Source organism: Rhinolophus sinicus, linkage group LG11, assembly GCF_036562045.2.
Source record: "Rhinolophus sinicus isolate RSC01 linkage group LG11, ASM3656204v1, whole genome shotgun sequence".
NCBI lineage: Eukaryota > Metazoa > Chordata > Mammalia > Chiroptera > Rhinolophidae > Rhinolophus > Rhinolophus sinicus.
The window spans coordinates 17225634-17239279 of NC_133760.1; the positions used below are offsets into that span (position 1 = coordinate 17225634).

General features: G+C 57.4%; 2 protein-coding genes and 1 long non-coding RNA gene across 4 annotated transcripts in view; 1 reads left to right on the top strand and 2 right to left on the bottom strand.

Moving 5' to 3' along the window:
- Positions 1-1944: 1944 nt before the first annotated feature.
- IL17C (interleukin 17C) lies at positions 1945-3690 on the bottom strand. The gene is made up of 2 exons (XM_019742698.2): positions 2917-3690; positions 1945-2352 (listed from the first exon to the last, which is right to left on the bottom strand). Exons 1-2 carry the CDS (start codon positions 3558-3560, stop codon positions 2094-2096), a joined length of 903 nt encoding a protein of 300 aa, XP_019598257.2. The 5' UTR covers positions 3561-3690; the 3' UTR covers positions 1945-2093.
- A 4438-nt stretch (positions 3691-8128) lies between these two features.
- LOC141567467 (uncharacterized) lies at positions 8129-12199 on the top strand. Its single transcript, XR_012490108.1, has 4 exons — positions 8129-8236; positions 10922-11023; positions 11503-11607; positions 12104-12199. It is a non-coding gene; the product is annotated as an uncharacterized LOC141567467 (long non-coding RNA).
- Positions 9616-13646, bottom strand: part of ZC3H18 (zinc finger CCCH-type containing 18) — a 59642-nt gene continuing 55611 nt past the window's right edge. For both annotated transcript variants that reach the window (XM_019742696.2, XM_019742695.2), the window contains 4 exons: positions 13309-13508; positions 12581-12674; positions 11261-11357; positions 9616-10545 (listed from right to left, as the gene is read on the bottom strand). In XM_019742696.2, coding sequence (XP_019598255.2) covers positions 10338-10545; positions 11261-11357; positions 12581-12674; positions 13309-13508 — 599 coding nt within the window. In that variant the 3' untranslated portion in view covers positions 9616-10337. The remainder of the gene's footprint in view (positions 10546-11260; positions 11358-12580; positions 12675-13308; positions 13509-13646) is intronic.

Consider the following 13646-nt stretch of genomic DNA (forward strand, 5'->3'; position numbering starts at 1 on the left):
GGCCAACCAGCACTCCTGTACCAGCCTTGCCCCGAGACACAAGCACTCTGGCCTTCCAGAACGGCAGTAAAGCCTCAGGCCCCCTTGACGTGCTTTTATGAACCCCAGACCTATCCGTGCTCTGTCTCCAGCATAAATCCACCCCTTATCACCTCCCTGCTCTGCCCTGCCCCTTGCAGGCCATTCCCAGGACTGCAGCTGTCACGCCCAGTGCGGGCTCAGAACCCATAATCTTTCGCAGCGCAGGACAGACGCCCTCTGCATGCGGATCCTACAGTCACTCCCCACTCAACCCTCCGACACAGGCACGCTGCCTTCTCAGGGCCTTTGCATAGGCTGTTCCCTCTGTCTGGAGCGCCTGTCCCTGGCTGGCCATCCAGGCCTTTGCTCAGGTGGGGGAGCGGGGGATGACCCTCTGTTTGGAATTGCAGCCCCTCCTACTTCCCTGCATCACGGTCCTTAATTCTTTCGCCAAAGATAGTGCTTTACTGCTTATTCTGTGGTGGTCTGTCACCCCGCGTGCCCTGCGGGCAGGCAGGGAGTCTGCTCCTTTTGTTTACTGCTCTATTCCCAGTGACAGGTACATATAAATATGTGCTGATTCCACAGTCCTTCTAGGTTCAAGACAGAGGTTACCCTCCCCTCTTCCTGGGTGCTTGCACACCCAGGAAGTTAATCAGTGGGTAAGAACAACAAGTTAGAAAGGGAGGTGCTGACAACTGCCCTGCAGCCTTCACAGCCTGAGGTCAACCCTTAAAGCTGGCTGGGCCTATCCATCAGAGGTGGGGAAACAGGCTCCACAGGGGGTCGTAGCTGAGCCAGAACTACCTCAGAGCCCCTTCCACAACTGCTGAGGCCACACACTCCTGCGCCCCTTAACTAAATGCCTCCCACCTCAACACACCCAAATGCGCTAATTAGAACTTACGTGGTGAGAACATTGACCTAGTCATCAAGGCAGCCGGGGGGCATCTGGCCTGCTGGTGCTAGCTAGCTTTGCTGCCCCTGGTCTGGAAGGTGACCAGCTGTGGACAGAAGCCCAAGGGGGGGTGTCCAGGCCATGGCACTGGCCTTTGAAACTGCCTTGGCTTCTGCTGGGGCTGAGGGAGCATGACTCAGACACTGGAAGGTGATGATGCTCGCCCAGGCTGCAAAGGTGCCCCCCTGAGCTGACACCCCCTGGGAGTTATCCTCAGAGACGCCTGTCCCTGGGGCAGAAAGGCATGCCCCAGGTGTTCGCTGTCATTGCAAAGGCCTGGCACACCCTTGACCCGTGGGTACAGCAGGGTTGCCTACATCACCACTGGGCTGTGGGAGGGAGGCCCATCCCTGGGCCCCACACCATCACCAGGTGGTATGAACACCAGGTGAAAACTGTAGGTGCCAGCAGGGCACACTTGGGCTGTACTTGTTTAAACCCATTCCCCACCCTGGATGCAACTGGGGCTCAAGTGTAGACCTTTCAGGAAGGATATGCCAGAATCAGGCCTGTGGCTGCCCCTGTGGGTCCAGCTGGCTGTCAACCAGACAGGTGAGGGTGAGGAGAGTGACTTCACTCACCCCTGCTGTGCCATCCAATGCTGTGCTGGGGGCTGTTTATCAATGTAATAATATTTATTTACATTTACAATAAATAACTGTTTTAGAAATACAGGGGGCTAGGAAGAGGGAGCTTGGGGTGGCCTGGACCAGCCTGAGACCAGTGACAGGGTGAGGGAAGCCCCGGGGGATTACCGAGGTGGGGGCGTTAAGAACACCTTTTCTGTTTTAAGAAGTTCCTTAACCAGGTTCCTTCTAGACTCACTGTCTGTTTTTGTGAAAGGGTAACTGAGTGTCCAGGTGGGGCCTGACCAGCACACGGTCACCGGGCCCGTCCAGTGTCCATTCTCCACTGTGCTTACACCAGAGGCCTGGAGCCCCTGTACCTGCTCAGGAACCCCGGGCAGCAGAAACAGGGTCACTCAGGGCATATAAATAACTAATAAATACACATAAATAGGAGGGGCCCTCTCCACAGAGAGATCCCCACTGTCCAGTCTGGGAGGTGATCCCTGCCCATGGCACGGGGCGGGGACAGCTGAGGCTGGCAGTCATCATGCCACCCTGGGCAGGACGCAGGTGCAGCCAATGGGCACGCGGATGGACTCAGTGTGGAAGGTGAAGGCCCCCGGCGTGGGTGTCCCCGTGGCGTCCCGAGAGCAGGGCTGGCGGCGTAGTACCAACAGGCTCTGGTGCAGTGGGACAGAGTTGAGTGCGGCTGTCTCTCGGCCGGTCCTGGCGCTAATGCAGCCCTTGCACAGGCACTCAGCAACAGCCAGCTTCTGCGGGTAGCGGCTCTCGTCTGTGTCCACGCTGTGGGGACAGATGGGTGAGGCCCAGCCCCAGAGCCTGGGGGGGGGGGCATGTCCCTCCTTCCCCCTATGGCTACCGATGTGCTCAGGGGCGCTGCTAGCCTGAGTGAGGGCTGAGGCATTAGGTTGCAGGGAGGATGGTGCGTGGCTCCTGGAGGGCCGGCATGTAGCCCGGGCTCAACGTGGTGCTTGTCTGCGTCCCCAGTACCCTCCCAGAGCACAGAAGCTGGGGGGAGGCTTCCAGGAGCCCCCTTCCCTTCCCTCTGGGCCCAGCTCAAACTCTGCAGGGGCGCAAGTGGGGGCCCCAAATTTTCCCAGAGGACCCTGATACCCAAGGTCTGGGCTGAGATTTTGGAGACAACATCGGCAAGGAGGTCATCTAATGGAGCCCCACTGTCCAGGGTAGGGGGGCCTGGCTGGATGAAGGTGAGTGTGCTTGTCCCATTTAACAGGTGAAAACACTGAGGCTAGAGAGCTCTGCATTAAGCCAGTGCCCAGAGAGGGGAGGGACCCCAATGCCACACAGCGGGGATCCCAGTGCCCAGGGAGCTCCCATAGGCCTCACCGGTATCTCCAGGGAGAGATGGAGCGCTGGTGGACGTCAGCTTCCAATACCTCCTCGGGCCGCAGCACTGGGCACTGGGTCCCAGTCGGGGGCTGCTTGTTGCGCCTCCTGCGGCCCACCACCTCCAGGCTGGACACCAGGGCTACTGGCAAAGCCAGTTCCCACTTGGCAGCTCGAGCCAGCAGGTGTGCCGGGACCTGACCCAGGGGCAGCTCCTCAGCTGTGTAGCAGCGTGGGGTCTCACGAGTATGGGTGTGGGAGCCTCCCCAGAGTGGAGGTCTGTGGCGGGCCAGGCTGGCAGGCAGCCAGAGCAGAAGCAGGAGGCCAGGGAGGAGCTGATGAAACAGGTGGTGGGTGGTCAGAGGGGCCCCAGTGAAGGGAGCATCTTGCTGCCACCCCAACTTGCCCTCTTCCCTGTGGAAAGATGAGGTACAGCCCACCCAGCCTCCACAGCTAGGGAAACTGAGGCCCAGAGGGGCTAGCACCTCAGCCCTTGCTCCCCAGTACACTGGGGCTCCTGGGTTCTGTCTGTGTCCTACCCCAAGATTGGGGGGGTTTCCTGGACCCCATCCCAACATCTTTAGTGTGGGGGTCAGGGAACTGCCACCCCTCTGGGCCAGATGACACCGTCCAGGTGGGGGCATGGGGAGAGGTGGCTCACCATCACAGTGGCAGCAGCTGGGCTCCGAGCAGTTGGAGTGCACCTGATGGCCGTCTGGGACACACCTGGCTGTGGTCCTGCGGTGCACCTGGCTGTGGCTGGCTTGCAGTGCCCTTTATACCTCAGCCACACCTGGGGAAAATCCAGCACCGCTTCCTCCTTGGGAAGTGCCCAGCCGCTTCTTCCTCCTCCCCTCCCTGTGGGTCCCTGGTGAATGTCCCCTCCTCCCCAGCCCAGGGCAGGCAGGCCCACCCCATGCTCCAGCCTCCCTCTCGCCCCCATCCAATTGTCACCTTGTCCTGTTACCCAACTCCCTCACCCAGAGGGACCCGACTCCAGGCTCAGCACCTGTGGATGGAGCCACAAACACATCCTGCCCGTGTGACATTCTCGCAACGTGCTATAAAAGGGTTCCTGGTTAAGTATTCTTTTGCCACTTGCATCTTTGATGCCACTGTATGTTTTTGATATGTGGACCCGGTGACCCGGGTACCTGGGTGGGGCTTGCTCATCCCACGCTGTGGCACAGGGCTCCTATCCCTGCCGATGCACACGAGGTCGGTTCCATTTTTTATCTAAGATGATCAGATCAGGTGAACTTCGGGGTCTGCCTCCTCCTGTCCAGGTGGGAGAGGTTCCAGGAGAGACAAGGGGGGCTGGGGCCAGTGAGCAGCTGCAGGTTTCCACATGGTCTTCTGTGATTTTACTCAACAAAAGTTCCAGCTGAGAAGCCTGAGATGGAGGGGCTAGAATGCCTTGGAAACTTTAAAGTGAAGTACACCCTAGGAAGCTTTGTTTAAGGAGGCCCCAGGAGCCCACCTGCGCCCCACCCACTCAGCGTTGTTCGGGGTTGCTGGCTGGGAAGGCAGGTGCTGGAGGTGGCTTTGTTACCCTGAAGAGAGTTTGGAGCCAGGTCTTGCAAAGTTTTGAATGAGGTTTGGACACCACCCGGGGGTCTCCTGGGGCCCTGGCCACCCTCCAAGACCAAGGGCCGTGTCTGCCCTGGTCCTCTCAAATCAGTCTAAAATGTCTAGTTAAGGAGGGTCTAGCGGGTGGAGGGAGGGTGTCAACCTGCCTTCCAGTCTTTCTTCACCTGCTGGCAGGTGCCAGAATGTACACCATTATGGCGCCCGTCTCTAGGCTTGGAACCGCACAGCTGATTGACATGAAGACCCCCTGAGACGGGAGCGGCTGGAGAAGGCAGTGGGATGGATGGCTGGGCCCTCCCAGCATCTTCACTCAACAGAGTGTGTCTCTGGGCAAGGAACTGTCTTCTGTGGGCCTTAGTATTTGTCCCTGTAAGCAGGGCTACGTAGCCCTCCCGGGAAGCAGGTGAGGACTGAAGGAGATCCTGTCCTGCTTACGTTGGCCGGATGGAAACACTCCGGGAACACGTGCTGTGTCTGTGACTGTTTTCCCCACTTAGTCTGAACGATGGATGGATGCATGCAGAGTTCCCGGGGCTGCTCTTCCTTACGATGCCCCTACCCATCTACCCTCTACTTGCATGCCTCCTGCAATGGGGAGCTCACCCTCTGCCGTCATTTTCTAGGGCTGCCATAATGAAGTTCCACAAACTGGCGGGGTGGGGGGAGGTTAAAATAACAGAAAATTATTCTCTCACAGTTCTGGAATGAAAAATCAAATGAAAAATCAAAGTGTCAGCAGGTTGGTTCCCTTTGGGGTCTCAGTGAGGATCCTTCCTGCCTCGTCCAGCTGCTTGTGGCTGCTGGTGACCCTTGGTGTCCTCGGCTTGTAGACACAGCACTCCAACCTCTGCCTCCGTGTTCACATGGCCCCTCCTCTGTGTCTTATAAGGACACTCACCCTCATTTCAAGAGCCTTACCTTAATTACGTCTACAGAGACCCTTTTCTCAGATGACGGCACCTTCCTCGCAGATACCAGAGCTAAGACTTCAACATGTCTTTTTGGGGGGCACACAACTGAGCCAGTACAGCCCAGGACAGGTGTTTGTACCGTGGGTTAGGTCAGGTGGAGAGAAAGACCCTCCTTAGGCTGAGCTGAGACCTGCCACCCTGCTGGGGCATTTGGGGATCTCAGAAAAATTCTAGTCCTCCTGCTGTCCCCAAAAAGTAGTGAGTCCCTTGAGGGCAGGGACCGTGTCCCTAGCACGACCTTCCCTAGCACCTAGATGCGCCATGACTATCGCAGAACGAAGGGTAGAGAGATGAGTCTGGACTCTCCCGTGGGGAAAATGGGGTGACAGTGCCTCACACATGGGGCCGTGTGGCCGTCCATGCTGCAGTGCAGGGAGACAGTGGGGTGCAGGGTCAGCTACATTGCTTCCTTTAGCTGAAAAGCCCAGTTAAACACTCACACAGATGCTCGTTTAGGTAGTGAAAAGGCTGTAAAACTGTCGCTTGCGCAGTGGCCCCCGTAGTGTTCCCACCGCGCGCGGGAATGCTCAGGTCCAGCCCTCCGGCCCCAGACGTGCCCCCCGGGACGTTAACCGCCCCCGCGGGTGTCTGCATCTTCTGTGTTACTGTGTCTGTTCCGAACAGCCGGCCGCTTGCGTGGGTGCAGGAAATTGGGGATCCCGGCTTGGCCCTCACCTTTCCCCGTAGTATGCCCCGGGTGCCCCCAGAGCTGTTCCACGGGGTCGTAACAGTCAGTCCCCTGGAAACCGACCGACGGGACCGGCGCGGGAACTGGGGGTCAGGGGTCCCTCCTCGCGTGGAGGCAGGAAGGACAGACGCAGGGCGGGACTGGGCAGCACCTCATTCCTGGGCGCATGAGGCAAGTGCAGAAGTCTCGGGTTGGGCAAGACTGGAAAGGTGGCCGCCAGGGGACCGCCAGAGAGCGTCCTGGAGGCGGTGGCTGGGAAGACCCTCCTCCTCAAACCACGCCCCGCTGGGTCCCGCCCTTTCCAGACCACGCCCCTGCCGACCACACCCCCAAGTCCCAGAGAATCAGGATGAAGAGGATGGAGGTGCAGAGAGAAGGATGTGGAAGGGACCAGGATGCAGGAGGAGGGGATGGACAGAGGAGACAGGTGCCGAGTCACAGACACGGAACCAGAGACTGGCAGAGGGAAGGCAGGGGAGGGAAAGGCAGAGGCCAAGGCAGGAAGGCAGAAACACAGGGGACACAGGGACAGACACGCCAGGTGCCTCTGTAGTGGCCCAGCCTGTGGCTCAGAGCCCCTCCAGCCCTGGCTGGAGAGAAACAGCCTCAGTGGGCCTGGTTTAGGAATTGGCCTGCAGAGGGATTTGCTCCAGGTTCTTTGGGCTTCAGGTTTGTTTTCCCCCGTCCGGAGGAAGGCCCAGCAGCAGGGCTCAGTCCCCTCATCTGTGAAATGGGGATGACAATACCATCTCCCCCTTCTCCCAAGGGCATGCCCTTCCTGACACTTGGCCCCAGGCAGCCCTGCGCGCGGTCAGTCTCTCACACAGCCCAGTTTTCTGGTGTACACAGCACTTGGCCTTGTGAGTGGGGGCCTGTCCAGGGTGGGGGTGCTTGCTTGTCCACCAGGGCCAAGACCAGGGCCTTGTGTCCTCAGCTCAAGTTCTTGGAGCTGCTGTGGTGCTGGGTGGTTGGAAGAGAATGGAGGCGAGGAGCCAAATGGGGTTTGGCGTAGGGGCAGGTAGAGGCCTGACCATGGGGCTGGGAGACGGAAATCAAGGCGGTCATGCGGGGCGTCCAGCGGGGTCTCTGCTCCCGCTCCCCACAAGAGAACGCAGGATATGGTGAGGCCAAAAAGGAACACCCATGGAGCCATAGGTAGGGGAGTCATATCACTATATTCTCGCTGGCGGCATCCACCTCTGCAATCCGCTCTTGTTAGCTCAGCCACCATCTTCTCGCTAGCCCCCATTTTCTGCTAGCGTAGCCACAGCAGTTATATTAGTGGCCAATGGCTCACTGGTTACAGCTGACGGCCAATTAGCCACAGCTGATGGCCATCCAATCACAGTTGATGGCCATTTACTACCTGAGCCAGCACATTTCCACGTGAGGGCGAGAGCCTGGAAACTGCACTTTGGGGCTCTGTCCCCACAAAGGCCTTGGCCCCTTCCCTCAAGAAGAGAAGAGCTAGTGTTGGGAGCTGCCAGCTAAGCGCCTCCAGGGTTACTCTTGAGGAGAGACAAGGTGACAGCTTGAGGACAGCACTGTGGCAGCAGACAATGAAGGGACTGAGGGGATGGGGAGGGGAGGGCTTGCCTGAGCTATGAGAGGAAGTGGGAGGAGTCAGCCAGGTCAGAGTGCCAGGAACAGGAAACAGCATGTGCAAAGGCCTTGGGGTGGGAGGAAAGGCAAGCAGAAGCAGGGTGGAGGCTGGGGGTTAGGGTCGTCAGCATCTGCAGGGTGGTAAGGCTCTTCCAGCTGTGGAGGACTGAGGACTGGAAGGCAGGGGATCCCACGGTGGCCTGGAGAACTCGGGGAGCAGTCTGGTAGGCAGAGATGGAACTTGGGAAACGTAATTGTTTCCATCATTTGCATGTTAACCACCTGTCAGTATCTCAGCCCTCCCATTTCCTGGAGGGCAAAAATACCCAAGGATTCATCACACAACAGAGGCCTCCCTTTTCTCAGATGCCTGGCCTAGAATGTTCTTTCCACTAGACCTGGGGAGGGGAGAGTTGGCTCGGGGTGTGCCTCACCCCTCCCAGGACAGGCACTTGCCCCCGTGTAGCAGGTGAGCCATGCCTCCAGACAGCTAATGGAAAACTGCTAGTTTAAACCCAGCTTGGGTCGGGGGAACCCAGGGCTGTGGCTCCAGCCCAGGCGTTAAGATCAGGGTCAGGTCAGCCTTTTGGGATGGGAAGAAGCTGGTCAATTGGGCAAGGAGGGCTGAGTGCAGAAATCTGTGTGGTGGGCTCGCCTGTGGGCTCCTGGCTTTAGAGGGGCACTCACTGCCTGGCTGGATTGCAGGGCCCAGGGGCAGAGTGACAGGGACAGGTTGGCTCTCAAGGTGTCCTGGATTCTGGCTCCATGTCCTTAAAAGCCACCCATTCAAAGAATGGGAGTTTCCTTTGCACCTGGCTTTGACCTGATAGCAAACCAGATAAGTCTAAAAATTGCAGACACATGACAGGCTGCCGTGATGTAAGAGGGAGGGACGTGGATGTGAAATGGAAAACAGCGTGGTTTTGGCCAGTCCACAGCACTTGCTCCCTCCCAGCGCTTGTGTCGTTTAATCACCACGTAGCGGAGGGGCAGAGCACCGTGGAATGCGCCCTGTAAGCTGGTTGCAGCTCAGCAGGTCATGCAACCAGGTGAGAACCCCAGGCTGCTGCCTCCTGACGCTGGCCCCACAGGGCCCTCCTGCAGAGCTGGAACTGGGGGCAGCAGTGTGGGCTCTGGGGGAGCATTTTGTCCGTACTTACAGCACTTGCTTTATAGTAACTCGAGGGTGGCAGGGCACCCTAAGGACGATGGCACCACTGTTTAGTCCCACAAAGAAAGACCTGGAACGAGCACTGGCATCTCCCCCCGGGGGTCCTGGCCCCCCTGGGGCTGAGTTGTTGTGGGCACAGCAGGGCAGCAGCTCTCAGAACTGCTGACATTTCTTGTCTGCAGTGGACAGAGTGGTCCTGGGCCCAGGACTTAAGCTGAGCTATGGGCACAGCTGTGTGGGCATGGATGGCACATTTAAGGCTGTGGGGAACTGGCTTTGTGGCTGGGTGTTGGTCTGGCCTGAGGAGTGTCCTTTCTGACCTCTCTGGCCCAGGTCCCACTGCTGGGAAAGGCGGCCACCGGTTTTCGTTCACAAAGCCCAGCCAGGGCCAGTTCCACCATGGAGACCAAGGCGCAGCGCTCCCTGGGGGCTGGGGCCAGGGCCAGGTGCCTGGACTGGCCAGTGAGTGAGCAGTTGCTGTTCCTGGCTGGCAGCTCCCAGCGAGTCGCACAGGGGTCTCTGGAGGACTCCATGTCCTCAGCCTGCATCAGCCCGGGGCAACTAAATGCTAGGCAGGCCCAGTGGGTGTTGTGAGGTGGCTGGCTCCGGTGCCATGCGGAGGGCAGGGGATGGGGTGCCCCAGGCACATGCAAACATCACCATCAAGGCAAGACAGCTGCTTATCAAAATATTTTATTTTAGGAGACCCCTCAAAAAAAGACCCTCCACATTAGACAGATGCCCAACAATACCGTTGGCCTTTTCCTTCTTTTTTTTTTTTTTTTTGGTCTTTTCTGTATTATTTTTTTTCCTTTTGAAATCAACTAAAACAATTTGATGCTTAAAATAAAAGACAGGAAATATTTCCCAGTCAGACTTTTGTCAAGAATATATATATTTTTTGATCCTGGGGACGGGTAGGGCTGGGGAAGAGGCTGCTCAGAAGCATTCGGTGTTCCTGTCGACAGTAGGAGAGCCGCGTGGTGAGGACACCACGCACAGCAGGTCGAGAACTCATCTGACTAACAGAGAAAACGAAAACGGGGAGGAAAATGTATGGGGCAGCTGATGCGGGCATCTGGGACTTACAATTTACAGAAAACTACGTCACGTTCTGGCTTGGTGCTTGCTGTCTGCCTGTCTGTCTGGTGGGACCTCTGCTCTGGGAAGGGACTGATCATGTAGTTGGGAGAAGGCTGGGGGTTCAGCGTCATCTTCATCATGTGTGGCTTCTTTTCCAGCTGAGAAACTTTTTTTTTCTTTTTTAATTTTTAAAAAGAATCACAGCCAAAGTAAGACATTAAATGCAAAATCCAAAATGGCTGCGCTTAGCCTATTTATAAAAACACGTGAGTCTCTGCCTCTGGTGGGGGGGCCGAGCCCGAGCCTGCAGGGCCCACTACACTTTCCCAGGGATCTTAGCCCGCTTGCGAGCGATGGCGTCCTCTACGGCTTTGAGCTGTTTCAGGAGCTCCTCGCGTCGAGACAGCGTGCTGGCCTTCCCTGATTTGGTGCCGGTGGAGGTCGCGGTGCCAGCATCCGAGGCTTTGCCGGGCACACTTGTGACTTTGCTGGAGCTCTTGGACTGGGGTGATAACTGACGCTTCCTGCAGGGGTGGAGAGGCTGTTAGAAGGGTCCAAGTGCCTCTCTCCCTCTGCCACAAGCTTCCTGCCAGGCGGGGAACACGAGGCCCAGTGTGGGGCCTGGACCCCGTAAGCTGTACCTGCCAGGCAGAAGGCACCCTCTCCCCAGTGTACAGAGCCCCCCTCCCCTGGTGGATGAGTGTCCAGGGCGTAGCCTGGCATTCTGCTAACCTGTCTGTCCCTTCTGCTTCGGTCCTTGTATGCAACTGCCCTCCGTGGGGAGGTGAAACCCCACACTGCTGACTTAGGAGGACCCCTGAGACCGTGGGGGCCCCTGGTGTGTGGGGGGAGTTGTATAGCTCCCTGTGTCCTGTGCCCCCCATGTCTTCCGTCACCCAGCCCTCGACCCTGAGCTGCATGATGCAGGTACACAGAGGAACTTGGAGCTTACTTCCTGGGAAAAGGAAATTACTCTCCTACTTCCTGCGTCTGACATAGAAGGTAGGAAAAGAGCTGCGACCCATCCGACCACTCCCCTCCCCCACCTCAGATGGGTGAGCTGAGTGCCTCAGGCTCATTCTAAGACCCCCTGATAGGACAGAGTGAGACATGTGTGGGGCTGCCCTCTTGCCTCCAGGTCTAAGCCCCGCATATTACCCAGCTGCCTCCGGGCCTGCCGATCCTTCCCAAGGCAAAGGAGCCCACGCAGTAAGCCCAGGGCACAGGCGGGGTACTCACCGGTCTGGCAGGGCAACAGGAGCCTTGGAATTCTGGCCTCTCTGCCGCTCTGGCTTTGGGGAGCCCAATCTCCCACCTGACTTTCGGTCCCGAGAACCTGGGTGACAGGGTACAAGTTAAGACCAGGGTCCCAGTTACATGTGAGGCTGGCAGCCCCACATGTAACTGGGTGCACTATTACTGGATGCCAGTGACCCCGTTACAGTAGCAACAGCTCACAAACAGCTTCCTCATTTTTACAGGAAGAGGCAGAGGGCAGAGCGGATGAGAAAGGCGGAAGGGGAACAGTGATCATTTGAGTGAGGCCTCGGAAAACCCTGGACGCTGAACTCCAATTTGGGCTCCAGGTATCCAGAGCCAGCGTCTGAACAGACCACTGAGCTTTCACTATCCAGTCAAAGAAAACAAACCCTCTCTCCTTGCTCTAAAAAAACTCATCTTACGGGTCTTCAAAGGGGAACAAAAGTCACGGTAGTTTAAAAAATTAAAGCAAAACCAAGCAATCGGGAGCAGTGGCTGCACTGCTGCTGAGTGAGTGCGGAGCCCGAGTGAGGTGGATGGGGGCGGGGGGGGGGGAGCGGCGGGTGTCAGCGCTCGGTGGAGACACATGGGCTCTAGAGTGAATGAGGGTCAGCGTGACCACCGTGGTGTCTATGCCTTGGGGGCAAAACCAGCCCTGGGCTCATGGCGGGGGCAAATAGCATTCCCCACGGCCTCGCGCTCCTGACAGGCCCTGGGACCTGCACACCCAGCTGCCTGGGGGTTTGGCCGGGCCCCTCTGCCTTCCATTTCGGGGAGGAAAGATGGCCTGGTGAAACTCAGGTTTTGCTTTACTTGTTAAAGCCAGCCAGGAAGATGCTCCCCGAGTCATGGCGTGGGGCCTTGGACCGCTGCGGGTCCCACAGTCAGACTGCTTTCACAGTAACACCGAGACCCTGCCTGCGCTTGGTGCGCTGAAGTTCTCACAGCCTGGGGTGGAGTTTTCCAGAGGCCGAGTTTTGTGCTATCACAAGAGATAAGAACCCAGCCACTGTCTGTTAGCCAGACATTAGAGATTCGCGACAAAGAAAAAAACCAATGCCGCTCTTAACTTTTGTTTTCGGAAACAGTTATTTTTCATTGAAAATGTTGTTTGTGTTAAATATAGTGGCTTACTACTGTTATTTAAAAATAAATATTAAAAATTGTTCATAGTTTTAACTTCTAATACAGTAAATATTGATAGATATAATCCCGTAAGATGAGACGTGTCCTTAATGTTTTTAAAAAGCAGGTGTCTTGGCCCCTCTCCCATCGAGCCCCTGCAGGGACAGAGCTCACCTCGGTCTGGGGACAAGTTGGCCCGCTTGGCTGGAGGGCTTTGCCTGTCCTTGTCTGAGGGCTCATACCGCTTCCTGCTCCCTTTATCAGCGGCCTGGAATAATGGAGGGGGCACAGTGAGGACGCATGGCCGGAGCTGTTGGCTACCAGGCGGAACAGTGAAGGGAGCAGAGTGGTGACATCCTCACTCCCAGACCTGCTCTCTGCTCTTACAGGCCCCTCCTCTGGGCTCTCCCTTTGCCCACGTGGCCCCAAGTGCAGGCAGGGCCCACTGTTTTGGGGCCTTCATTCTCTGTAGCAAAGGTGCCAGCAGAGACGCTGTACTCCCTGGGGGCTATAAGCCGGGAACAGGACTCTAGTGGGCTCAGCCTTTTGCTCTTTTAGTCCCACGGGGCCTTGGGGACATCAACTCACAGAGGCCAAGTTTGCTTTGCTCTGTCCCAGTGCTGCCCTGTGGGAACTGGCCAGCCCAGGCACAGGAAGGAGGGTCAAGGGTGCATGTTCTCAGGGGAAAGGAGAGCGCCCACTCCCAGATGCGCTAAGGGAACCTGTCTGCCCCCTGCCCATGCGCCCCTCCATTTCTCACAGGGCTGTCTGTCAGGGCAGGATGAGCAGGGGTGATATCCAGCCACCAAATTTCAAAGGCCACTTGGCCCTCACTCAGTCTCAGGATGACCTTCGAGTGTGTGGTTTCCTGGAGCTCCCACCGGAAGTGCCTCCGGCCTCACCTTATTCAGCAGTGTCAACTTGATCTCCTTGTGGGCCACAAAGGCACCCTGCTGGGGCTGCCCAGGGGGTGCCTGCTGTGGGGTGGATGGCTGCTGGGTGGATTTCCCGCCTGTGGAAGGTTTCGAGGATTTGGGTGGTTGTGTGGACGAATCCCTTTTCCTCTTTTCCTCTTTAACGCCATCTTCCTTTTTAGATTTTCCTGTAGATGAGAAATGCTGGGTCAGGGTCACTGACCTGGCAAGGTGGTTTCCCCGCGCCACTTGGAGGAGGGGTGCGTTATCAGCCAGGGGATGGGCACACAGGGACGCAACTGGCAGGCCCCTGCGACCTTGTGTGA

Excerpts from the sequence above, each read along its gene's own strand:
- IL17C (XM_019742698.2), bottom strand. The coding sequence starts at position 3,560 with ATGCCCCCACCTGGACGGTGTCATCTGGCCCAGAGGGGTGGCAGTTCC. Across the intron at positions 2,353-2,916 it reads ATCTCTCCCTGGAGATACCG|CGTGGACACAGACGAGAGCC; the intron begins GTGAGGCCTATG and ends CTGTCCCCACAG.